The sequence below is a fragment of the Paramormyrops kingsleyae genome, chromosome 24, assembly GCF_048594095.1.
Source record: "Paramormyrops kingsleyae isolate MSU_618 chromosome 24, PKINGS_0.4, whole genome shotgun sequence".
Lineage (NCBI taxonomy): Eukaryota > Metazoa > Chordata > Actinopteri > Osteoglossiformes > Mormyridae > Paramormyrops > Paramormyrops kingsleyae.
The window spans coordinates 27,530,425-27,555,948 of NC_132820.1; the positions used below are offsets into that span (position 1 = coordinate 27,530,425).

Sequence of the window (25,524 nt, forward strand, 5' to 3'; positions counted from 1 at the left end):
GAAGACCCTCAGCCACCTGAGGGACTATTCCTTCTGCTTCAGGCTGAATGAGGTGTTTGAGGAGTTCACCAAGGGACTGGATGAAAGGCATTGCAAGGTATGGGAGAGAGCAGCCAACAGACACGATTTATTTCAGAATTGTTTGTACTGTAATGCTATCCACACCTTCTGATTAACAGCTAAAGCCATGAAAGTGAATGCGAAAGTTCAAACAAGGAGACCTAATGAACGCCAGCGTGTCCAATCACAGCGGTCCAGGTTTTATATAAAGAGTAAATCTAACCCACTTCTTTAACTCCTTTACAGCTATTCGTTCTCCCGCCTCCTCCCCTCCACCTCCTTCGCCTCCTGCCTGGTCGCCTGGCCAGATCTGTCAGCTTCTGAGTCGATGGAACCAACGATCAAGAGACGGGCTTCGCCAAATCACTGTTCACATGCTCATTTAAATTTGTTCAACAAATAAACACTTGTCAACTATCTATTGAGGTCTCCTTGGTTGAAATCACAGGTGCCTTAGATATGCTGTTTGCTGCTTCTTGCCTAAACGGTAACTAATAGCTTTGCTCGGGCTTCATCCGGCACTCATCAATGCAGTCGCCATGATGCAGGCAAAGCACATGATCATTTGCTGACCTGTTCCTGTCCATCCTCGCAGTCAGTGGTAAGATGGGAGAGTAACACGCTGGTTTGCATACAAACGGGTGAGAAGATGAACCGTGGCTGGGCCCACTGGATCCAGGATGATAGACTTCACCTGGTAACAGCAACAGTCTTTGTAATGCCATTAGTAATGCAATAAAGCAATACTGAAAGCAGCATTTCTGCTAATTTAAATGTATCAGATTTAACCAACAAGCACACAATTACTATTGCAGAGATATTTTTTTAAAACATTATTCAGTGGATAGCACTGTCGTTTCACACCTTCAGGAACAGTTTGAATCTTGGCTCCACAACATGTGTGTAGAGTTTCCCCATCACAACCCTGTCCAGAATGAGTGATTGAAAATGGATAGGTGATTTACAAATGTATTCCCCTGTATTACACTGTAGGTTGGCCATGAATGCAGGTGAAGAATATTTGTTTGCTGGGTTTAAGTACTGACTCAGATATATTATGATGTTTTTTCAGTGATGAAGGGAACATTAATGTAGGCATGGCCTTCAGAGCCACATGTGTTGTATTTTTACTAGACAGCAACAGGTATGTATATCATATTTCAAATGAATTGAATATAACTTTTAGTAGTTTTCTCTTATTTTTTTTTCCTGAAACTCAGATTAACACTTCGAACAGCTGTGTCACATATGAATAGATCTGTCTTTTTCCTTTCCAGGAACTGTTCTGTGAAGATCAAGTCTGCAAACAAGTTTTCAGAAAGAATGCTTCATCATGCACTGAAATGTATGAGGCATTTTTTAAAGCACCATAGAAAATAGAAAAAGAAAATAGTCATCATTATATAGAATTTGTTTAAAGAGTATTTTTTCCTGTCCATTCCTCAAATTGTCAGCTAAAAGTCTTGTTTGGTTAATATAAGCATTATTGTGTTTCCAGTCTTTGGATTATTTCAGTACATTCGGCGTCTGACCACCTTGTGTTTCCCATTTGCGTTTCTGCTTTAGTGCTCCTTGGGTGTCTGTTATAGACCGTCTCAGGACGGGCAATAAAGTGCGTGTCTTCTCTGGCAAGCAAGTCTCAGTGTCTCTGCTCCATCGGTGCCTCGATCCGCCCAGCACCGAAATGTGTTTTCATCTCGCCGTCAGTGTGCCTCTTTTGCTCAGAATCAGCATCGCAGTTGAGTGTCACGCATCCACTTTGTTTTATGGTCCAAAAAGACCACCTATTCTACAGTTAATGCTTTAAACAGATTCTTTGAGTAGGGTGAACTATGCAAAAGTGGGACACTTTTCGGCAAATGATTTAGAAAAATGTCTTGAAAACCATTTGTGTGGACATTTAGACAATCTATAATCAATATTTAAGAGTTAAATGGGATAAAACATAAAGGGGCGCTTCCCATTTCTTGATGAGCTTGTTTAGGTAAAGTGGGACAGTGGTGTTTTTATATAGAGGCAACATATTCTTTAATTGCACAAAGCAATATTGACCAAACCATAAATAAAATCATTGTCTTTAAATCCCCTTGAAACATTGCTTGGTATATTTTGCCGACAAAAATTAATATATATTTTTTTGAAGAATGTGCTTTATTTTTTAAAGACTATTTCCAGCTGTCTTTTACTAAAAACCAACATCTTAAACAATATAACCCATTATATGCTTCTAGAGCCTTATCTTTCGAAAGAGTTATTTTGTTTGTCGGTCCACTTGCCGTGCGGTCGCGCTACACATTGAAATTCTGAGAACATCCATCATAAACATCTCACACAAATGAAGACAGTTGGTGAAGACCAAGCCCCATTGTAGCATCATACACTGTTTGTTTTCTTAAGTTGTTGATTTCTTTAAAGTAGCATAGGGCAAAGCTTAAATGTCCCACTTTACCTGATGTCCCACTTTTGCTTAACTCACCCTATTATTATACAGACGTACAGGTAAAATGCATGCAACCTATTTTGAGACTATTTGACTTGGTTTATTAATTACTAGTAGGCTAATTAAGTAGCAATTATAATTAAGTAGTAGTGCACGAAAGCTCACAATTAAGTTGTAATGGAACTACTTCGAAGTTCACCTGTTGTCCATAAAAAAAAAAAAGTCGACTGCGACCTCGTTTGACCCTATTTTAAATGTTTTTGTATGTGAGATTCGTAATATCGTTTTCACCGAGGTGATCTGAGTAAGTTTGTGTGGGTAATTCAGCAACCAGCAATATCCATCAATATGTCCGTTAACATCAGTGGTACCTGGGACATGGTCATTAATGTTAATTTTGATGCCTATATGGTTTCACTCGGTGAGTATGACGAGTTGAACTACTTTTCCCTGAAATGTAATTTTCTGACTTCGGGTTCCAGAATGGAGTCTTCTTGCACATTTAGCTGTCGCCTGGCTGTTTCTGTGTAGCTGCAGTGTTTAATAGACCTAATATTGGATGTCACTAGTAACCAGGTCTTATGGAATATAACCCTAAATGTGTCGCCACTAAGTGGGTCACGTAACAAGGGATCCACACCAGTCCTACTGATTTGTGGCCATTTTTGTGCTTCACAAGAAAAAAAAATGGCAGCCACTCTGTACACACCGGTCCACTCATACACGCAAACATACACACAGTCTGAAAACACATTGTCCGAGGGGGCGAGCAAAAGAGTAATCCAGTAAACAGGCAGGAGATCAAAAACCAGAAATACAATCAAACCAAAGCAAAAGTACAAAAGGGCAAAAGCAAAAATCAGAAAAGCAATAACCAAAACTGTCAAAGTCAAACTGAACTTTGTCATCTTTCCGTATACAAGTATACGGAATATATACAGTAGAGATTCTGTGCAAGACAAGAAGAGTGCAAATGAACTGAGAAGCATTTTAAGTAAAGTGCAGTAAACGCTAACAGCTTTCTGGCGCAGAAGCAAAGTGCAAAGTAAGATTGTTTGTGCAAAATGATTTTTTGTGCAAGTACGGTATGAATAAAATATATCTATGTGCAAATACAGTATAAATACAGTACGATACATGTGAAAATACAGTATAACAACGTATAAGTATAATATCAGAGGGCATATATGTAGCAGCAGGGTCAGTTTAAAATGTAAATTTTTTTTAAAAAAAATAGGAAAACAGTGTAGGTCAGGTGGGTTACGAGAGGGTTGAGGTAGATTGGAGGACCCTGGGGGGTAGCATGGTGTTGAGAAGCCTGACAGCCTGAGGATAAAAACTGTCGTGCAGCCTGGCTGTGATGCTGCAGATTCTCCTCCTGGATGGCAGCAGGGTAAACGGTTCATGTGAGGGTGTGAGGAGTCCTGCACAATGCTGCAGGCTTTTCGAACTGTCCTTGTGGTGAATGTGTCTTGTAGTGAGGGCAGTGGCACCCCGATGATATTCTCAGCTCTTCTAACTATCCTCTGCAGGTACTTGCGATCGGAAACGTTGCCGTTTCTGTATCAGACGGTGATGCAGCTGGTTAGAACGCTCTCAATGGTGCTTCTATAGAACGTAGTGAGGATGGGAGGGGAAGGCTCGCTCATTTCAGCCGCCGCAGGAAGTGTTGTCTCTGCTAGGCTTTCTTGGTGAGGGAGGTGCTGTTGGTCATCCATGCAAGTTCCTCGGTGATGTGCACCCCAAGGAACTTGGTGCTCTCCACAATCTCCACAGCTGAGCCACTGACGTTAAGTGGAGAATGTGCAGGACGTGTCTGTCATACACCATAATCAAACCAATAAGGTAAACCAATAATAATCAAGCAATGAGCAGAGCTCTCGAATTGTCTTCGGCTTTTCAGGTCAAGGAGCCGGAAATGACGGAGGGTGCATTGGTAAGTCCTGGGCGGAGCAAAGGCCAAACGGAGGGCGTGCTGCAGACGAGACCTGTGGGCGGAGCCAAGCTTGCAGCGGCGCGTAACAGGAGATCCCAAACAAATGGGAAGGTAGAAATGGCAAGATGACGAGGCTACAGACGGGCAGAGTGGCAGTGGGGGGGCTGGCCTCAGTCATACTTCCCTGCATGTTTCTGCAGAGGAGCCGACATAACATCTGCGTTCCTCTGCTCATTCTCAGCGGTGTAGAGGCGCCGCTGCCGGATGTAGCTGAGGACCGGTTGAGGCAGCAGGTTCTGCACAGTCTGACCACACTGCAGCATGCGGGGGATGTCTGCGCTCGACTCCTTGACCGTCGACTCGCACACCATGTGGATGTTGTGGAAATGTGGCCGGAGGTCGTCGGAGCCCTGAATAATGGCCTCCAGGTCGGATCCATCGTCGGTGATGCACACCAGTCCAAAGTTTTTGATGATCTCCTCGATGTGCTCGAGCTTCCACAGCCCCGGCACCACAAAGGAGTTCAGCATGTCAGCACCACAGAGAAGCATCAACCGTGGCCCGTCACGAAGACAGGAAGCATCGACAGACATACACATGGATAATTCACTTGGCAGTGGATAACTGAAACTAAATTCCACCAGCTTGTGATCTGAGATTCCAACGAATGAACCAGATGTACCGTCATGGTTCTGGACGGCACGGGAACGGGAACGAGGCATGGTGCACAAAGAAGGGGCGGACGACCCACTTGCGGCTCCAGCAAACAAAACAGGGTTTATTAAACAAAACTGAAAACACTATAAACACAACTAAACCAAAAAGACCACAAGGGGTCAAAAACAAAAAGGGGAATAAACAAGACTAAATAACAAAAACCAAATACACGCAGAACACTGAAAATATCAAAACCATCAACCAACGATAATCATACACATAGACACGACGCGACGAACCAGCGGGGAACAGAACAAAAGGCAGGAACTAATATACTACAAGGGTAACGAGACTAACACAGGACAGGTGAGGCTAATTAACAAAACCAAGGAAACAGGGCACAGGTGAAACCAATAAACTCAAAAGGAACTGAAAACAGGGAAACTAGGAACTGACCAAGGAAACGGAAACTAAACACTGGAATTAAACATGTAAAGACACAATCAGGGGCACAAGGAACATAACCAAAACCAACTACAAAATCAGACATAAGAACTAAAGGAACTCAAATGAAACACTAGGGAGCCAAAATACCAAAATAGGAGGTGGGATTCAAACACACGACAGAAGGATACTCAGAACAGAAGGGTATACAGACAACCACATGCTCAACACATTGAGCCACAAGACCAGACAGGTAACAGGGGAAACTCAAAGACAAAACATGAAGGACGGGATGACCAGCAATGCCTGCTGGTCAAACGGGGAAGGGACACGGAAGGAGCACAGCAGGGGCCGACCCTGACATGTACATACATTCTGTACACCGGTGGAACAAACAAGATCCAAGGTATGACCCTTATCATGCGTTGGAAAATCAATATGCTGCACAAAACTGAAAGAATTCAGTACTGAACACAGCTCACTAGCCGATGGACAGTCAGTATCCACATGAATATTAAAATCACCAAGCAAAATCACAGCGGTAGACATGCCACAAACAAGACTAAGCATCTCATTGAGATCAAGGAAAAAATTAGGGTGAGGCTTCGGAGGTCTGTAGATTAATATGACGTGCAACGGAGCCTTTCCAGCAATTTTACAAGCCAGATATTCAAAGGATGTAATCCCATGAAACTCAACAATTGCGGTTTTAACACAGTCACGGTGTATCACGGCTAGACCACCACCCCTGCCCGTCAGACGGGGTTTACAAAGAAAACTATAACCCAGAGGTGTAAGTCGATTTAGGTGCAAGTTATCTTCTGGTTTCTGCCATGTTTCCACAAGCAGCAACATGTCCAGATTTTTAGCAACAGTCAGGTCGTTGAGGAAAGCAGTCTTATCCGTCAGCGACCTACAGTTCAGGAGCGCACAGTGGAGAGTGTGTAGTCCTTCGTTATGCCAGTCTAGTTCCTGGGAGAGCAGTTCCTGCCGGTGATGCCTGGGAGCAGATGTTAAAGATCAGTTCAGCCAACAGGGGGTGTAATAGTCAAAGGAAAGGACTCATAGTTGAAAGATGGGGCCCTTCTTTCACCCTTAGGGCGAGCTCACCTTAGCACTTTGACTGTCTCCAGCCATTCGGCCTGCCTGCTCTCCCAGCTGTCCACCTCAATCCAGCTGTGGTTCTCTACCGCCAGCTTGGCCATTTCCACCCGATGGCTGGCCTCGATCAGGCCCTTCTCGTTGTAGCCATCGCCCACTGGTGATATGATCCCCTTCACAACTTCATAATGTCCTGGGGAAGCCAAGCACAGCACAGGTGTCCTATGTTGAGTATGGTTCATACTTTTTAACAAAGTAAGTTTCACATTTAAACTCTGTGGAGCTAAAAGTTAACACGCTATGAACCAGCAAAGAGGCTGGGTATGTCATACTTAATGTTCCCAAAAAATTACAACTTTTTATATAAAAAATCAAGTTGGCATAAGCATTTTGTTAGTAGCTTATGACAGGCCAGTGCGCCGTGTATGAAGGCTAGCAGGCGGAGTACCTTTGATCTGCAGGTGCTCACGTGTCAGTTCAAACATGCGCAAGTGCATGTTTGTGACTGGGTTGTAGGAGCCACAAGACAGCAGCACCACATTGGTTTTCTTTGGTACCTGCAGAAAATGCATTGGGAAACATTACAAAATTACACTACATGTAGTCACATGCAGTTTTCTGAATGGGCAGAAGGACAGGGTCCAGTGACAGCACCAGTCTGCTAGTGACCTTCCAACTATCAGCCTAAGGTCTTAACCCAGTGAGTGATACACCAAAACAAGCCAGATGCTTCAGCTTCTTACTCCAACTTCTTAGTTTTATAATAATATTTCAGTACTTAATCCAACAATAATCCGTAATACTCCATTGAATATTTCCCTCAACAGAATTCTGAAAGTGATTTCCATAACAGAAATCTGTTTATAGATAAGGATATAATGCACCACACTACTGAGCAACCTTAAATTATGCATTTCAGTTGCGATCCAAATTACAGCACAAGTGACACTTTTTGTGATTTTCAAAGTGATCCCCAGAGCAAAAATTTGCTGCTCAAAGCTTGCTCTTCTACAGCTCAGGAAACAAAATTGAGATTCTGATTTCAGCCTCATTTTAGTTTCCATTTTGTGTGGTTTGTTTCTGATATGTTTCTCCTAAAATTCACTAGGAGAAATAGATGAGACAGGACAACTAGCAACAGGAGTCATACTTGAGACTTAAGGGAGATGGCTCACTAAACTCAACTCAGTCTTATTAATGGCTCATTTTTTCTCCTTAGTAAAAGAAAATGAGCAGTACTAGAGCCACTACGGAGAAACAAATCCCCACACCCACACATACACACAAAATCAATATTACAGTAATGGACACTTTTATAAATGCTGAAACAATTAAGGCCTTTATTAAAACAGCCAAGTTTACAACACTTTGCACATTGGCACATTAATTTTTAACAGATGAATAGCATATTACCACAAATTTAGTGTCCATCACTACAATGCAAACGCTCCAAATCCTACCAAATACAGAACCCACCCACTGGTATTGTGTGTGGGTCATTGGTATTGCCTGAGAACATTGAGGCTGGTACAATGGCTGAGTAACAGGCAATGACCGTGTAGGTTGAGGCTGATACTGTGGGTGGGTAGAAGGAGATGACTGAGCAGGTGGAGGCTGGGACTGTAGCTTATAAGGCAGAGGTGACTGAATAGGTGGAGGCTGGTTGACACTGCACGCCACAGAAATTGGGTATTGCTGTGCAGAGGTGGATTGAACTACCTGAGGCAGTGATGGGAGGTTGTAGAATCTCTCAGCAGCAGCATCTTTTGTTTTTATGTCCTTCCTTGTGCCCTTCTTAGCATCCACCGTCTTGTCAGCTGTTCCAATATAGTCCACTGTGGCACTGTAGAACTTGTTGTCAGACCATCTTGCCAGTACTACATCTCCTGGCTTCAGATCTCTGAAGCAAGCAATGGGTTTATCATCTTTCTGTAATATATCACCTTAAAAAATTCTTAAAAAGCCTTAAAATTTTTTGTAGTGTATCCATCCTCAAATGTCAAAAACACAAAAAGACCTTAAAATGAAGACAGAGTGAATAATGGAGATTTTACTACATCTTAATTTATAAACTACTCAAAACAGGGTAGGGTGATGCCTAATGAACTGTCATATCACAATGTTCAAAATGAAACAACGTGATGAACGATGGCATCATCTCAGAGTATGGGGAGATAGGTAGTATACAGAGTACTGAGGAAAACCAGTGTTCACAATAAAAGTTAAAATCGACAGAAAGCTGCCGTCTTTCCTGTGCGATACAGACCCAATTCACTGCAGCCAGAGCCTATTACTCAGCATTCAACCTCCTGCTCTCCATCATTACTTTTATGGTTTTGTTGCAGCCAAATTCACAATATAGTTGGTCCCATTAGCATATTTCTGTGCCTGTTGTCAGACAATGTTGTATGAAACAGTGTTTTATCATAGCCCAAATCATATGAATATGGGCATGTCCATGTTAGTTGGCTTTGGGTCTGTTATTTCAGTATATAATGTTACAATGATTTAATATGCTGCAAATGAAACAGCTTCTTATGTTTATTTATAATTCATGTATGCTACCAGGTAGAGTGCACTCAGTCCACTGTGGCCCCCACCCTAGATACTAGGTATCATCTAAGATTTTGGTTGCCATATCACCAAAATTAAAAGTTAAAATAAAAAGATTTTAAGAAATAGTATAAAAGAGTTGTGCAGTAATGTAAGAATAATTCAATTACCATCTTGGTCATCTTTGGATGAGCCAGGATTTTGTTCATAAAGTCTCATCTTCTTTGGTGGGTAGCATGCTCTTTTGGGCAAATCTTTTTCCCCTGGCAGGCATTCCAATCTGTGAATAACAGTACAGTATTTCAATTTTAAAGTGGTTCTTATGTTAATTCAGCTTCAATTTTTTTAATTTAATATTAAAAGTACATCTCATAAGTTGTTGCAGCAATTTTTGGTTGATACCATTTGCTACAGTTTTGGAACTGAATTTAACCATATTATAACAGAAAAGACATTGACATTATATCAGTGTCCATTCATCCGATGAGTAGTTGTAGCACGTCAAAGTGGACCAAATTTTTTGAAACGACGGGAAAGCACGAAAATCTCAACATAAATTACAAATTCGAAAACGAGCCAGGAAAGGGGTTTCTCCTCTACACCATAAGAGGGAATCACCATGGAATACCCAAAAACAGTCAATCCACAGCCGAGTTTTTGGGGGAAGCCCATGAGCAACGTATCAAGCGCCCAGCAGGTGCAGCTGGAGAAAAAGGCCGCCGCCGATCGCGGGGATTGTAACATACCTAATATTATTACTTATACAAAATACGTCTACGAATTTTTTAAAAAGATTTTTAATTAACAAAAATCGTTTACATATAACAAACATGTTAGATTAGAAATGCATATTCAGATAGATAGTGACGTTCTCTTAACCTTTATTATTTTACCTCGACAAAGTCACATTTTTAGCTCAAATGGCGATTATGTTTTATTGATTCTAACTCTATTTAGCTCTATAACAACATATTTGCTGGGCCGGCTCGATTTTCATAATTATTACCTTGATAAATCTACAGTATTAAGGATTTTACTTTTCCAATTAGCATTTAATTGCAGGCCTAATCACATTATGAAATACTGCGATGTAATTTTTCAATATGTGCAGCCCTACATTGATGGCTAAATTAATTCGTTAGTCTTAATACGCAATTGTAATTCCAGTTTTGAAACAAGACAAAAACTAATTTCTCATCTATTTAACAATAAAATCTTGACGCTTCTTAAAATTTCTACCGTAGTTTTAACGTCATTAACGGATTAATACGCGAATAAGCCAGCGACCCTATTTATCTCAGCAGGGCTCGCGACCAACTGAGAGCTAGGCGTACGTACTGTACACCTATCCAAAGTTACAAACCTGTGATTAATGGGTGCGAAAATCAACGCATCTTGCATATGTCGGATTCTAATGATTAAGTTACAGCTATAACTGAAAAGCTACAACCTCCATTAAAATAGAGTATTTCGGCCGAAGTCGTCGGCTTCCCGCAGTTTTCAGAAGACAGCCTGCAGTAATTACTATTTGCCGCACATGCCGACCAGATTTCAAAAAGTATTGTAACCAACATAAATACAAAACTTCACTCAAATTATATTCAACAAAAAATTATCTTTCTTTCTTTTACGAGGCAGTACCTCTCTCCTTCGTCCCTCGCATCTTTCGCGCTCACTTAACGGTCACAGCTTAAGTCAGCCTAATTTGTAAATTAACCAATCACGATGCACCATGTGTAATAGATAGCGCTCTTCACCAATGACATTTTCTAATTCTGACATTGTGCCTATACAGTACATCAGCCAGAAGGTTCACAGTTCAGAGCTTTTTGCGCCAAGTTTGTACAACTTCAGAAAGCGGTAAGTGGATATAAAGCCATTAAATATTACTTTTACCCAAGAATGAATAATTAAATTTTTGTAGTAGTACGCAAGTGTAGGTATGTTGAATTCGATTGTACTCAGAGGTAGGAAAAAGTATCTGCGACTGGTGAATCAGTGGGAAGATGGTATGTACATATAAGTAGGCTAATTTTAAGTACATTTACTCAAGTACTGTACTTAAGTACAATTCTAAGATACTTGTACTTTAGTTCAGTATTTTTATTTCATGGCACATCTAATTCGACTAGATTTCAGGGACAAATATTGAATTTCAATGGTAGTGGGATAAGTCTTTTTTTAAAACACATATACTGTATAGACTAAGGCTGGGCAATATATCGACTTTTTACGATATGTCGATATGTTTTCATACGGGATATATGATGAGACAATATCATTTATATCGATATAGTTAAAGTTGCTTTAAAATTATACTCGTAGAGCCGCTAATCCGCCTGTTTCTCCTCACCCTGTCCGTCTCTTGCAAAACTGTGCCTGCCCCTCTCCCCTCTCCGAACACAATCCACCCCTCCTCTCAAAAAGTAAGGCCATTTGAACACTAAACATATCTTCTTACAAATTATTATTGTTGTTAATGATTGCGTAACAGGCCTATGTTGTGTGAGGATTCAAGGTGGCAAAATGGAAGACATTTTCATATAGAAAACTTTAAGTGAGAGCCAACCAGGAGGTAAAAAAATATATAAGAACGGATTTTATTTTGAAATTGCACTGCGTTGAAATAGTAATTATATCGCACTGACAAATGAGTCTAAGGCTACGTTCACACTGCCATGCTGAAGTAACTCAAATCGGATTTTTTGCCTTAATGTGACACAGATCTGGGGTGAGTTTCCCGAAGCCTTCTTAACACTACAGTACGTCGTTCGTTAGTTATATCTTTTAACACAGAACTTAAGAACGACGTAGCGTTAAGAACGCTTCGGGAAACTCACCCCTGATCTTTTCAGGGCTGTGTGGACACGCAAATGAAACTATTTGGGGAAATGAATCTGTTCAAACTAAAATGGAAGGAACCTATCGTAATATAGTAGTATTTGAAATAATTGCCACGTGGCTACAATGCCAAAGAAAAATAAAGAGCCTGAAGTCAAAGTTTAAAGAGGCAAAAGACTCGAATTAGCTCAGCGGTCACGGCCGCACAACGTGCCAATTTTACGACCAGCTTTTTACCCGTGTAAAAAGTCGTGTAAAAACGTATCAATGTGCGCATGCGTGACGTTTCGGAGGACTGATGCGTTCATGATACAGTTCACATGTACTTATGAATGTGAACCGTCAAGATAGACAAATCCGATCTGAGCAAAAAATCGGAATTGAACAATGTGGCTGGCAGTGTGAATGTAGCCTTAAACTCTGTTTTATGAGGTGGTCCATGAAACATAACTGAATTATGTCTCATGGGATACTTACAGAAAATATAGTTATTACCAATAACTATACCAATACCAGCTTTGCAGCATATAAAGTCATTTTGAATTCATTCAGCCTATAACAGAATATTAAAAATTATAAACAAATTGTGTGGAGGATAATGAGATCAACTTAAGATATTATTATATATGCATTAAAGGCAGAGAAATTAGTATGATCGAGACATAGGAAAGAAGTTGGGATGAGAATGGAATAAGTTCATAGGGAGCACTCTTGGTTTTCTCTGCCTGAGATCAAAAAGAGACACAAAAGCTGAGAAAATATGAGAATTATTTTAGACCTTGATGAAATCTCATTTGAAACTTAAAAGGAGTCTAATTTGAGATTTTGTGCATCTTTTAGAATAAAATGAGAAACAGGAGAAATAAGCCATAGTCTCGTTATGGTTTCTCACAGACTTCATACTTGTCTAGGAGAAATAAAGGAAATATATTTGAGAGCTCTTTTCTAATTTTCTTTTCCTCTGGGCCACTTTGAAAATCACAAAAAGTGTCACTTGTGCTGTAATTTGGATCGCAACTGAAATGCATAATTTAAGGTTGCTCAGTAGTGTGGTGCATTATATCCTTATCTATAAACAGATTTCTGTTATGGAAATCACTTTCAGAATTCTGTTGAGGGAAATATTCAATGGAGTATTACGGATTATTGTTGGATTAAGTACTGAAATATTATTATAAAACTAAGAAGTTGGAGTAAGAAGCTGAAGCATCTGGCTTGTTTTGGTGTATCACTCACTGGGTTAAGACCTTAGGCTGATAGTTGGAAGGTCACTAGCAGACTGGTGCTGTCACTGGACCCTGTCCTTCTGCCCATTCAGAAAACTGCATGTGACTACATGTAGTGTAATTTTGTAATGTTTCCCAATGCATTTTCTGCAGGTACCAAAGAAAACCAATGTGGTGCTGCTGTCTTGTGGCTCCTACAACCCAGTCACAAACATGCACTTGCGCATGTTTGAACTGGCATGTGAGCACCTGCAGATCAAAGGTACTCCGCCTGCTAGCCTTCATACACGGCGCACTGGCCTGTCATAAGCTACTAACAAAATGCTTATGCCAACTTGATTTTTTATATAAAAAGTTGTAATTTTTTGGGAACATTAAGTATGACATACCCAGCCTCTTTGCTGGTTCATAGCGTGTTAACTTTTAGCTCCACAGAGTTTAAATGTGAAACTTACTTTGTTAAAAAGTATGAACCATACTCAACATAGGACACCTGTGCTGTGCTTGGCTTCCCCAGGACATTATGAAGTTGTGAAGGGGATCATATCACCAGTGGGCGATGGCTACAACGAGAAGGGCCTGATCGAGGCCAGCCATCGGGTGGAAATGGCCAAGCTGGCGGTAGAGAACCACAGCTGGATTGAGGTGGACAGCTGGGAGAGCAGGCAGGCCGAATGGCTGGAGACAGTCAAAGTGCTAAGGTGAGCTCGCCCTAAGGGTGAAAGAAGGGCCCCATCTTTCAACTATGAGTCCTTTCCTTTGACTATTACACCCCCTGTTGGCTGAACTGATCTTTAACATCTGCTCCCAGGCATCACCGGCAGGAACTGCTCTCCCAGGAACTAGACTGGCATAACGAAGGACTACACACTCTCCACTGTGCGCTCCTGAACTGTAGGTCGCTGACTGATAAGACTGCTTTCCTCAACGACCTGACTGTTGCTAAAAATCTGGACATGTTGCTGCTTGTGGAAACATGGCAGAAACCAGAAGATAACTTGCACCTAAATCGACTTACACCTCTGGGTTATAGTTTTCTTTGTAAACCCCGTCTGACGGGCAGGGGTGGTGGTCTAGCCGTGATACACCGTGACTGTGTTAAAACCGCAATTGTTGAGTTTCATGGGATTACATCCTTTGAATATCTGGCTTGTAAAATTGCTGGAAAGGCTCCGTTGCACGTCATATTAATCTACAGACCTCCGAAGCCTCACCCTAATTTTTTCCTTGATCTCAATGAGATGCTTAGTCTTGTTTGTGGCATGTCTACCGCTGTGATTTTGCTTGGTGATTTTAATATTCATGTGGATACTGACTGTCCATCGGCTAGTGAGCTGTGTTCAGTACTGAATTCTTTCAGTTTTGTGCAGCATATTGATTTTCCAACGCATGATAAGGGTCATACCTTGGATCTTGTTTGTTCCACCGGTGTACAGAATGTATGTACATGTCAGGGTCGGCCCCTGCTGTGCTCCTTCCGTGTCCCTTCCCCGTTTGACCAGCAGGCATTGCTGGTCATCCCGTCCTTCATGTTTTGTCTTTGAGTTTCCCCTGTTACCTGTCTGGTCTTGTGGCTCAATGTGTTGAGCATGTGGTTGTCTGTATACCCTTCTGTTCTGAGTATCCTTCTGTCGTGTGTTTGAATCCCACCTCCTATTTTGGTATTTTGGCTCCCTAGTGTTTCATTTGAGTTCCTTTAGTTCTTATGTCTGATTTTGTAGTTGGTTTTGGTTATGTTCCTTGTGCCCCTGATTGTGTCTTTACATGTTTAATTCCAGTGTTTAGTTTCCGTTTCCTTGGTCAGTTCCTAGTTTCCCTGTTTTCAGTTCCTTTTGAGTTTATTGGTTTCACCTGTGCCCTGTTTCCTTGGTTTTGTTAATTAGCCTCACCTGTCCTGTGTTAGTCTCGTTACCCTTGTAGTATATTAGTTCCTGCCTTTTGTTCTGTTCCCCGCTGGTTCGTCGCGTCGTGTCTATGTGTATGATTATCGTTGGTTGATGGTTTTGATATTTTCAGTGTTCTGCGTGTATTTGGTTTTTGTTATTTAGTCTTGTTTATTCCCCTTTTTGTTTTTGACCCCTTGTGGTCTTTTTGGTTTAGTTGTGTTTATAGTGTTTTCAGTTTTGTTTAATAAACCCTGTTTTGTTTGCTGGAGCCGCAAGTGGGTCGTCCGCCCCTTCTTTGTGCACCATGCCTCGTTCCCGTTCCCGTGCCGTCCAGAACCATGACGGTACATCTGGTTCATTCGTTGGAATCTCAGATCACAAGCTGGTGGAATTTAGTTTCAGTTATCCACTGCCAAGTGAATTATCCATGTGTATGTCTGTCGATGCTTCCTGTCTTCGTGACGGGCCACGGTTGATGCTTCTCTGTGGTGCTGACATGCTGAACTCCTTTGTGGTGCCGGGGCTGTGGAAGCTCGAGCACATCGAGGAGATCATCAAAAACTTTGGACTGGTGTGCATCACCGACGATGGATCCGACCTGGAGGCCATTATTCAGGGCTCCGACGACCTCTGGCCACATTTCCACAACATCCACATGGTGTGCGAGTCGACGGTCAAGGAGTCGAGCGCAGACATCCCCCGCATGCTGCAGTGTGGTCAGACTGTGCAGAACCTGCTGCCTCAACCGGTCCTCAGCTACATCCGGCAGCGGCGCCTCTACACCGCTGAGAATGAGCAGAGGAACGCAGATGTTATGTCGGCTCCTCTGCAGAAACATGCAGGGAAGTATGACTGAGGCCAGCCCCCCCACTGCCACTCTGCCCGTCTGTAGCCTCGTCATCTTGCCATTTCTACCTTCCCATTTGTTTGGGATCTCCTGTTACGCGCCGCTGCAAGCTTGGCTCCGCCCACAGGTCTCGTCTGCAGCACGCCCTCCGTTTGGCCTTTGCTCCGCCCAGGACTTACCAATGCACCCTCCGTCATTTCCGGCTCCTTGACCTGAAAAGCCGAAGACAATTCGAGAGCTCTGCTCATTGCTTGATTATTATTGGTTTACCTTATTGGTTTGATTATGGTGTATGACAGACACGTCCTGCACATTCTCCACTTAACGTCAGTGGCTCAGCTGTGGAGATTGTGGAGAGCACCAAGTTCCTTGGGGTGCACATCACCGAGGAACTTGCATGGACGACCAACAGCACCTCCCTCACCAAGAAAGCCTAGCAGAGACAACACTTCCTGCGGCGGCTGAAATGAGCGAGCCTTCCCCTCCCATCCTCACTACGTTCTATAGAAGCACCATTGAGAGCGTTCTAACCAGCTGCATCACCGTCTGATACAGAAACGGCAACGTTTCCGATCGCAAGTACCTGCAGAGGATAGTTAGAAGAGCTGAGAATATCATCGGGGTGCCACTGCCCTCACTACAAGACACATTCACCACAAGGACAGTTCGAAAAGCCTGCAGCATTGTGCAGGACTCCTCACACCCTCACATGAACCGTTTACCCTGCTGCCATCCAGGAGGAGAATCTGCAGCATCACAGCCAGGCTGCACGACAGTTTTTATCCTCAGGCTGTCAGGCTTCTCAACACCATGCTACCCCCCAGGGTCCTCCAATCTACCTCAACCCTCTCGTAACCCACCTGACCTACACTGTTTTCCTATTTTTTTTAAAAAAAATTTACATTTTAAACTGACCCTGCTGCTACATATATGCCCTCTGATATTATACTTATACGTTGTTATACTGTATTTTCACATGTATCGTACTGTATTTATACTGTATTTGCACATAGATATATTTTATTCATACCGTACTTGCACAAAAAATCATTTTGCACAAACAATCTTACTTTGCACTTTGCTTCTGCGCCAGAAAGCTGTTAGCGTTTACTGCACTTTACTTAAAATGCTTCTCAGTTCATTTGCACTCTTCTTGTCTTGCACAGAATCTCTACTGTATATATTCCGTATACTTGTATACGGAAAGATGACAATAAAGTTCAGTTTGACTTTGACAGTTTTGGTTATTGCTTTTCTGATTTTTGCTTTTGCCCTTTTGTACTTTTGCTTTGGTTTGATTGTATTTCTGGTTTTTGATCTCCTGCCTGTTTACTGGATTACTCTTTTGCTCGCCCCCTCGGACAATGTGTTTTCAGACTGTGTGTATGTTTGCGTGTATGAGTGGACCGGTGTGTACAGAGTGGCTGCCATTTTTTTTTCTTGTGAAGCACAAAAATGGCCACAAATCAGTAGGACTGGTGTGGATCCCTTGTTACGTGACCCACTTAGTGGCGACACATTTAGGGTTATATTCCATAAGACCTGGTTACTAGTGACATCCAATATTAGGTCTATTAAACACTGCAGCTACACAGAAACAGCCAGGCGACAGCTAAATGTGCAAGAAGACTCCATTCTGGAACCCGAAGTCAGAAAATTACATTTCAGGGAAAAGTAGTTCAACTCGTCATACTCACCGAGTGAAACCATATAGGCATCAAAATTAACATTAATGACCATGTCCCAGGTACCACTGATGTTAACGGACATATTGATGGATATTGCTGGTTGCTGAATTACCCACACAAACTTACTCAGATCACCTCGGTGAAAACGATATTACGAATCTCACATACAAAAACATTTAAAATAGGGTCAAACGAGGTCGCAGTCGACTTTTTTTTTTTTATGGACAACAGGTGAACTTCGAAGTAGTTCCATTACAACTTAATTGTGAGCTTTCGTGCACTACTACTTAATTATAATTGCTACTTAATTAGCCTACTAGTAATTAATAAACCAAGTCAAATAGTCTCAAAATAGGTTGCATGCATTTTACCTGTACGTCTGTATAATAATAGGGTGAGTTAAGCAAAAGTGGGACATCAGGTAAAGTGGGACATTTAAGCTTTGCCCTATGCTACTTTAAAGAAATCAACAACTTAAGAAAACAAACAGTGTATGATGCTACAATGGGGCTTGGTCTTCACCAACTGTCTTCATTTGTGTGAGATGTTTATGATGGATGTTCTCAGAATTTCAATGTGTAGCGCGACCGCACGGCAAGTGGACCGACAAACAAAATAACTCTTTCGAAAGATAAGGCTCTAGAAGCATATAATGGGTTATATTGTTTAAGATGTTGGTTTTTAGTAAAAGACAGCTGGAAATAGTCTTTAAAAAATAAAGCACATTCTTCAAAAAAATATATATTAATTTTTGTCGGCAAAATATACCAAGCAATGTTTCAAGGGGATTTAAAGACAATGATTTTATTTATGGTTTGGTCAATATTGCTTTGTGCAATTAAAGAATATGTTGCCTCTATATAAAAACACCACTGTCCCACTTTACCTAAACAAGCTCATCAAGAAATGGGAAGCGCCCCTTTATGTTTTATCCCATTTAACTCTTAAATATTGATTATAGATTGTCTAAATGTCCACACAAATGGTTTTCAAGACATTTTTCTAAATCATTTGCCGAAAAGTGTCCCACTTTTGCATAGTTCACCCTACTCAAAGAATCTGTTTAAAGCATTAACTGTAGAATAGGTGGTCTTTTTGGACCATAAAACAAAGTGGATGCGTGACACTCAACTGCGATGCTGATTCTGAGCAAAAGAGGCACACTGACGGCGAGATGAAAACACATTTCGGTGCTGGGCGGATCGAGGCACCGATGGAGCAGAGACACTGAGACTTGCTTGCCAGAGAAGACACGCACTTTATTGCCCGTCCTGAGACGGTCTATAACAGACACCCAAGGAGCACTAAAGCAGAAACGCAAATGGGAAACACAAGGTGGTCAGACGCCGAATGTACTGAAATAATCCAAAGACTGGAAACACAATAATGCTTATATTAACCAAACAAGACTTTTAGCTGACAATTTGAGGAATGGACAGGAAAAAATACTCTTTAAACAAATTCTATATAATGATGACTATTTTCTTTTTCTATTTTCTATGGTGCTTTAAAAAATGCCTCATACATTTCAGTGCATGATGAAGCATTCTTTCTGAAAACTTGTTTGCAGACTTGATCTTCACAGAACAGTTCCTGGAAAGGAAAAAGACAGATCTATTCATATGTGACACAGCTGTTCGAAGTGTTAATCTGAGTTTCAGGAAAAAAAAATAAGAGAAAACTACTAAAAGTTATATTCAATTCATTTGAAATATGATATACATACCTGTTGCTGTCTAGTAAAAATACAACACATGTGGCTCTGAAGGCCATGCCTACATTAATGTTCCCTTCATCACTGAAAAAACATCATAATATATCTGAGTCAGTACTTAAACCCAGCAAACAAATATTCTTCACCTGCATTCATGGCCAACCTACAGTGTAATACAGGGGAATACATTTGTAAATCACCTATCCATTTTCAATCACTCATTCTGGACAGGGTTGTGATGGGGAAACTCTACACACATGTTGTGGAGCCAAGATTCAAACTGTTCCTGAAGGTGTGAAACGACAGTGCTATCCACTGAATAATGTTTTAAAAAAATATCTCTGCAATAGTAATTGTGTGCTTGTTGGTTAAATCTGATACATTTAAATTAGCAGAAATGCTGCTTTCAGTATTGCTTTATTGCATTACTAATGGCATTACAAAGACTGTTGCTGTTACCAGGTGAAGTCTATCATCCTGGATCCAGTGGGCCCAGCCACGGTTCATCTTCTCACCCGTTTGTATGCAAACCAGCGTGTTACTCTCCCATCTTACCACTGACTGCGAGGATGGACAGGAACAGGTCAGCAAATGATCATGTGCTTTGCCTGCATCATGGCGACTGCATTGATGAGTGCCGGATGAAGCCCGAGCAAAGCTATTAGTTACCGTTTAGGCAAGAAGCAGCAAACAGCATATCTAAGGCACCTGTGATTTCAACCAAGGAGACCTCAATAGATAGTTGACAAGTGTTTATTTGTTGAACAAATTTAAATGAGCATGTGAACAGTGATTTGGCGAAGCCCGTCTCTTGATCGTTGGTTCCATCGACTCAGAAGCTGACAGATCTGGCCAGGCGACCAGGCAGGAGGCGAAGGAGGTGGAGGGGAGGAGGCGGGAGAACGAATAGCTGTAAAGGAGTTAAAGAAGTGGGTTAGATTTACTCTTTATATAAAACCTGGACCGCTGTGATTGGACACGCTGGCGTTCATTAGGTCTCCTTGTTTGAACTTTCGCATTCACTTTCATGGCTTTAGCTGTTAATCAGAAGGTGTGGATAGCATTACAGTACAAACAATTCTGAAATAAATCGTGTCTGTTGGCTGCTCTCTCCCATACCTTGCAATGCCTTTCATCCAGTCCCTTGGTGAACTCCTCAAACACCTCATTCAGCCTGAAGCAGAAGGAATAGTCCCTCAGGTGGCTGAGGGTCTTCACCACATAGACGTCCCCGTGCTGCTCCGCCACCTTCCTGTGCTTCACTTTGAGCTTTGAGGGCTACCTTACGCAGCACTGCCCTGATATCTGAAGGAGCAGAAGTGGTGAAGCACATTAATCCCCCACAGTGTGGCTGCCTGTGGATCTCAGCAACGCTTCCTCCCCGACTCCTTAGATGCAGAAAACACGACAGTGATGAACCTGTGATTAAAGGCCTTTTCTCAAGACTCATTCATCTGCACAAAAGGGTGAAGAGCAGGTCATTTGGAATAACAATCTCTGCTGAAGAGCTGTAATAATTTTAAAAGTGCTAGATGCATCAGCTGCTGCCCGGAGCACAAAACCTGGATCCCTGAGCAACGGAAAAAAGTAATATGGTCTAATGAGTAACTTCATTTTTCCTACATCCAGACAGGTTTGCCTTTGTCATTTATTTTCATATCAAGTAACTGGAAGCATTTCTTATTGAGTAACGGCACAGTTTAATAACACATTTTCAGATCTCCCATGAAATATTACTATAGCTAACCCATGTAGCTATAGTAATAAAAAAGTTACAATTCATAAGTAAACACTCAGAAATACTTTCATTATATTCTCCATCCCCAGTATTCCTAATGGTTGGAAATCTACTACATTACTATGCTATGTAATACTATGTAAGTAAAAATTTAAAAAACTGTATGCAAGTTGATACATTGTTTTTTATTCTGTGGAAAGATTGTTCTGCTTACCATATTTAGCAATGAATTATAAACATTTTTTTTTTCTCAAAGATATTTTTATTGATTTTAAACCTGAGAAAGACACCAGCAACAAAACAAAAAGCACACACGTTATTTCAAAAGACTAAATATGACCTCACTAAATTTGACCTCACTAAATATGACCTCACTAAATAAGTCAATTCTGAAAGGGTTGCATGAAGAAACCAGATAACATTGCAGTAGAGTATTATAGAAAAAAAAGATAATTTAGACATATTCAAAAAACAGTAATGATAACAAGGTGTGCAACTCTAAACCCAAAAACCTTACCACATAATAACCCCATCCTCTTGCCAGATTGACTAATTAAAAAGAACACGACGACAATATTGTTTCTGGAACCTTACTGGGTATTACTAATTGACGGAGTCTGAGACCGAAGACTTGAAAAATACTCCAGGAAGGGCCCCCATACCTTCTGACATTCTTTACTGGTATCACTAATCGAGTAGCGTATCTTTTCGAGGCTTAAACAGGACATAAGGTCCCTCATCCATTGAGCATGGGTGGGTGGAGCAGCACCTTTCCATCTGAGTAAGACTGCACGTCTGGCTAGAAGGGAAGCAAAGGATAGTGTCCGGCGTTTCACCGGGGTCAGACATGTATCAGCATCACTGAGGCCAAAGAGCGCGATCAAAGGGTCGGGGTGTATAGGCTGTTTGAGGACTAAGGACAGGGTTTGAAATATCCCCCTCCAGTATTCTTCAAGACTAGGACACGACCAGTACATGTGAATAAGCGAAGCATCCTCATTTCCACACTTGTCACAGCGGGGATCCACATTCGGGTAAATACGCGATAGTTTGACTTTGGACATTTGAACTCTGTGCACAACTTTAAACTGTAAAAGACAATGGCGGGCACATAAAGATGTTGAATTAACCAACTTAAATATTGAGTCCCAAGTGTCCTCACTCAATGACACGTTAAAATCCTGTTCCCAAGCAGTTTTGATTCTATTAATAGAGGGACATTTCATACCAGCCAGTTTGTCATAAATAACGGATATTAACCCTTTGCGCGTTGGTTGCAAAGTAAGAAACATATCAGCTGCATTCATAACTGGTGACTCAGGGAAAGTCCGAATTAGAGATTTGAGAAAGTGTCTAATCTGCAGATATCTAAAAAAATGAGTATTTGGGAGATCAAATCTATCAGAAAGTTGAGTAAAAGATGCGAAGCTATTGTTGAAAAACAAATCATTAAAACACACAATTCCCTTTCTATGCCAATCATAAAATACAGGGTCGGATAAGGAGGGCTGAAAAAGATGATTTGATAAAATTGGACTCAAAAGAGAAAAACCAGTTAAATTGAAGTGTTTTCTCATCTGAGCCCATACTCTCACAGTATGCCAGACAACCGGATTATCAATTGACTTGTTTCGGGCTAAAGGAAGTGAGGATCCAAGAAGTGCCAAAACAGAAGATTCTTTAGCTGAATTCAATTCCAATGACACCCAGGATGGAGAATTATCTGTTTTGGGAATAGAAGCAAAACGCAATACAGCGTATATTACTGTAGCTGCCCAATAGTAATAATGGAAATTAGGCAAAGCCAGGCCTGCATAACGCCTAGATTTCTGGAGATGAGCTTTATTCAAACGGGGATGCCTTCCTCTCCATATATAAGAGGATATATCTGAATAATAATAATAATTGATACTTTATTGATCCCCATGGGGAAATTGTTTTTACGCCTCCCTCAACTTGCTCTTTTTCATAGAGTAAGTTGTCTGTGAAGGGCAGCCACCTGTTGGGGCGCCCCAGGGAGCTGGGGGTTAAGGGCCTTGCTCAAGGACCCACAGATGTGCTGAGGCTGGGTTTGAACCGGTGACCTTGTGATTACAGGCACACAGGCTTAGCCCACTGAGCCACACGCTGCCACACGCTGCCCTAAAGAAACCTAAAGAAACAAAAAAAGATTTAGGAATAAAGGTAGGTATTGACTGGAACAGATACAAAAATTTAGGTAGCACGTTCATTTTAACGGAATTAATTCTCCCCACTAAAGATACAGAAAGAGGGGACCATTGTGTCAAGGACTGTTTTGTATGATTCAATAGCGTAAGAAAATTTTCTTTAAAGAGCCATTTGTGCTTCCTTGTAACTGTTATACCCAGGTAAGTAAATTGGTCCTGTGCCATTTTAAATGGGAAATTAGAATATTCAGAAATTGGTGCTCCATCCACAGGGAACAACTCACTTTTGTGCAAGTTCAATTTATATCCTGAAAAACTACCAAATTGAGTAAATATTGAAATCATGGAAGGCAGAGATATTCTCGGGTTTGACACATAAATCAACAAGTCGTCTGCGTACAGGGATACTTTATGCTCAACTCCTCTCCTCCAGATACCTGAAACATCCCCACAGCTTCGAAGTGCAATAGCAAGTGGCTCTATAGCCAGATCAAAAAGCAATGGACTTAAGGGGCACCCTTGACGTGTTCCCCGTTGAAGATTAAAGGGTTGTGACTGTTGTGAATTAGTAAGAACAGAAGCATACGGGCACAGATATAATAGCTTTATCCATGAGATAAATTTAGATCCGAAATTGAATTTTTCTAAAGTTGCAAATAAATATTCCCATTCCACACGATCAAATGCCTTTTCTGCATCTAGACAGAGGATACATTCAGGAGTCTGACCGGAAGGGGAATATAATATATCAAATAAACGACGCATATTAAAATAGGAATAACGATTTTTTATAAAGCTGGTTTGATCCTCAGATATAATTGAGGGTATAATATTTTCCAGCCTACGGGCTAAAACTTTGGCTAAAATTTTAACGTCAACATTTAACAAGGAAATTGGCCTATATGACGAACATTCAACAGGATCTTTACCTTTTTTTGGGACAAGGGTGATGCATGCCTCATTAAAAGATGAAGGCAGTTTACCACACATAAGGGAATCAGTCAAAACTAAACATAATTGAGGTGATAGCAGCGATGAAAATGCTTTAAAAAATTCAACAGGAAAACCGTCAGATCCTGGGGATTTACCAGACTGCAGAGAAGAAATGGCTGCCTCTATTTCCTCCTGTGAAATAGGTTCATCTAATCTCATCCTATTGTCAGAGGAAAGCATAGGAATATTCAAAGAGTTTAAAAAATTCTCCATCAGAGTACTATCTTGTGGAGCTTCAGAAGTATAGAGTTGAGAGTAGAAAGTCCGGAAAGTATCATTAATTTTAGAATAGTCAGAAGTGATGTTACCATTATCCAATCGAATTTTTGTGATATGCCGTTTTGCCTGGACACCTTTCAGCTGGTTGGCTAGCATCTTGCCCGATTTATCACTATGAATATAAAACAAACTCTTACTCCTCAAAAGCTGGCGTTCAATTGAATATGTCGAGAGGAGGTCAAATTTAGCCTGGAGCTCCACTCGTTTATCATACAGCTCAGGATTTTTGAACTTAGCATAAAGCTGATCTATTTCTTTAATTTGACTGGCCAACTCAAGCCGCTCTGCATGTGCCTTTTTCTTCAGGTTAACGGTATAAGAAATAATTTGTCCCCTAAGGTAGGCTTTTAATGTATCCCATATTACCAGGGTGGAGATCCCAGGTGTAGAATTTGTTTGGTAAAAGAATATTATTTGCTCTGCCATGAATTTCAAAAAGTTCTTATCTGTCAGGAGAGTTGAGATGTCTCTTGTATCGGGAGACATCGGGAAAGGTCATGGATAACACAACAGGGGCATGATCAGATATTACTATGCCCCGGTAATCACAAGAGAGAACTAGTGAGATCAACTGACTATCAATTAGGAAATAATCAATCCTAGAATAAGTATGGTGGACCTGTGAGAAGAACGAGTACCCTCTATCATTAGGATGGAGAAAACGCCATACATCAGAGACACCATAATTAGATAAAAAGGACTGAATAAATGAAGCAGATTTACTAATTGTAACAGGGTTAGCAGAAGATCGATCTAGCACAGGATCCAGCCAACAGTTAAAATCACCACCAAGTATGAGAGAGTATGAGCTCAGATCCGGTAGTAGAGAGAAAACACGCTCAAAAAAATCTACATTATCAGCATTGGGGGCATATACATTGGCCAGTATTACTTTGGTGTTATATAGTGTTTGAGGTGTGAGAACACCTTCCTTCTTTTAACGGGGTGGTTTA

General features: G+C 41.2%; 3 protein-coding genes and 2 long non-coding RNA genes across 5 annotated transcripts; 3 read left to right on the forward strand and 2 right to left on the reverse strand.

The window, feature by feature from the left end:
• The first annotated feature begins 621 nt into the window (after positions 1-621).
• Positions 622-1,901, forward strand: LOC140582427 (uncharacterized). Its single transcript, XR_011985396.1, has 3 exons — positions 622-757; positions 1,133-1,204; positions 1,338-1,901. It is a non-coding gene; the product is annotated as an uncharacterized lncRNA (long non-coding RNA).
• Positions 1,902-3,445: 1,544 nt separating this feature from the next.
• Positions 3,446-10,854, reverse strand: LOC111842334 (uncharacterized). The gene is made up of 6 exons (XM_072706469.1): positions 10,833-10,854; positions 8,358-8,581; positions 7,087-7,195; positions 6,648-6,831; positions 5,814-6,537; positions 3,446-5,224 (listed from the first exon to the last, which is right to left on the reverse strand). Exons 1-6 carry the CDS (start codon positions 10,852-10,854, stop codon positions 4,607-4,609), a joined length of 1,881 nt encoding a protein of 626 aa, XP_072562570.1. The 3' UTR covers positions 3,446-4,606.
• On the forward strand, positions 9,680-15,419 carry LOC140582418 (uncharacterized). The gene is made up of 4 exons (XM_072706770.1): positions 9,680-11,051; positions 13,412-13,520; positions 13,776-13,959; positions 14,070-15,419. The coding sequence occupies exons 2-4, from the start codon at positions 13,472-13,474 to the stop codon at positions 14,800-14,802; spliced, it is 966 nt and encodes a 321-aa protein (XP_072562871.1). The 5' UTR covers positions 9,680-11,051; positions 13,412-13,471; the 3' UTR covers positions 14,803-15,419.
• Positions 15,420-15,448: 29 nt separating this feature from the next.
• LOC140582419 (nicotinamide/nicotinic acid mononucleotide adenylyltransferase 1-like) lies at positions 15,449-17,226 on the forward strand. Its single transcript, XM_072706775.1, has one exon. The coding sequence runs from the start codon at positions 15,449-15,451 to the stop codon at positions 15,998-16,000; it is 552 nt and encodes a 183-aa protein (XP_072562876.1). The 3' UTR covers positions 16,001-17,226.
• A 1,482-nt stretch (positions 17,227-18,708) lies between these two features.
• LOC140582336 (uncharacterized) lies at positions 18,709-19,988 on the reverse strand. The gene is made up of 3 exons (XR_011985268.1): positions 19,853-19,988; positions 19,406-19,477; positions 18,709-19,272 (listed from the first exon to the last, which is right to left on the reverse strand). It is a non-coding gene; the product is annotated as an uncharacterized lncRNA (long non-coding RNA).
• Between the last annotated feature and the right edge of the window lie 5,536 nt (positions 19,989-25,524).

Excerpts from the sequence above, each read along its gene's own strand:
- LOC111842334 (XM_072706469.1), bottom strand. The coding sequence starts at position 10,854 with ATGCGAGGGACGAAGGAGAGAG. Across the intron at positions 8,582-10,832 it reads GCGAGGGACGAAGGAGAGAG|GTGATATATTACAGAAAGAT; the intron begins GTACTGCCTCGT and ends GAATTTTTTAAG. Across the intron at positions 7,196-8,357 it reads ACCTCCCATCACTGCCTCAG|GTACCAAAGAAAACCAATGT; the intron begins GTAGTTCAATCC and ends CATTTTCTGCAG.
- LOC140582419 (XM_072706775.1), top strand. The coding sequence starts at position 15,449 with ATGCCTCGTTCCCGTTCCCGTGCCGTCCAGAACCATGACGGTACATCT.
- LOC140582418 (XM_072706770.1), top strand. The coding sequence starts at position 13,472 with ATGCACTTGCGCATGTTTGAACTGGCATGTGAGCACCTGCAGATCAAA. Across the intron at positions 13,521-13,775 it reads TGAGCACCTGCAGATCAAAG|GACATTATGAAGTTGTGAAG; the intron begins GTACTCCGCCTG and ends TGGCTTCCCCAG. Across the intron at positions 13,960-14,069 it reads GAGACAGTCAAAGTGCTAAG|GCATCACCGGCAGGAACTGC; the intron begins GTGAGCTCGCCC and ends ATCTGCTCCCAG.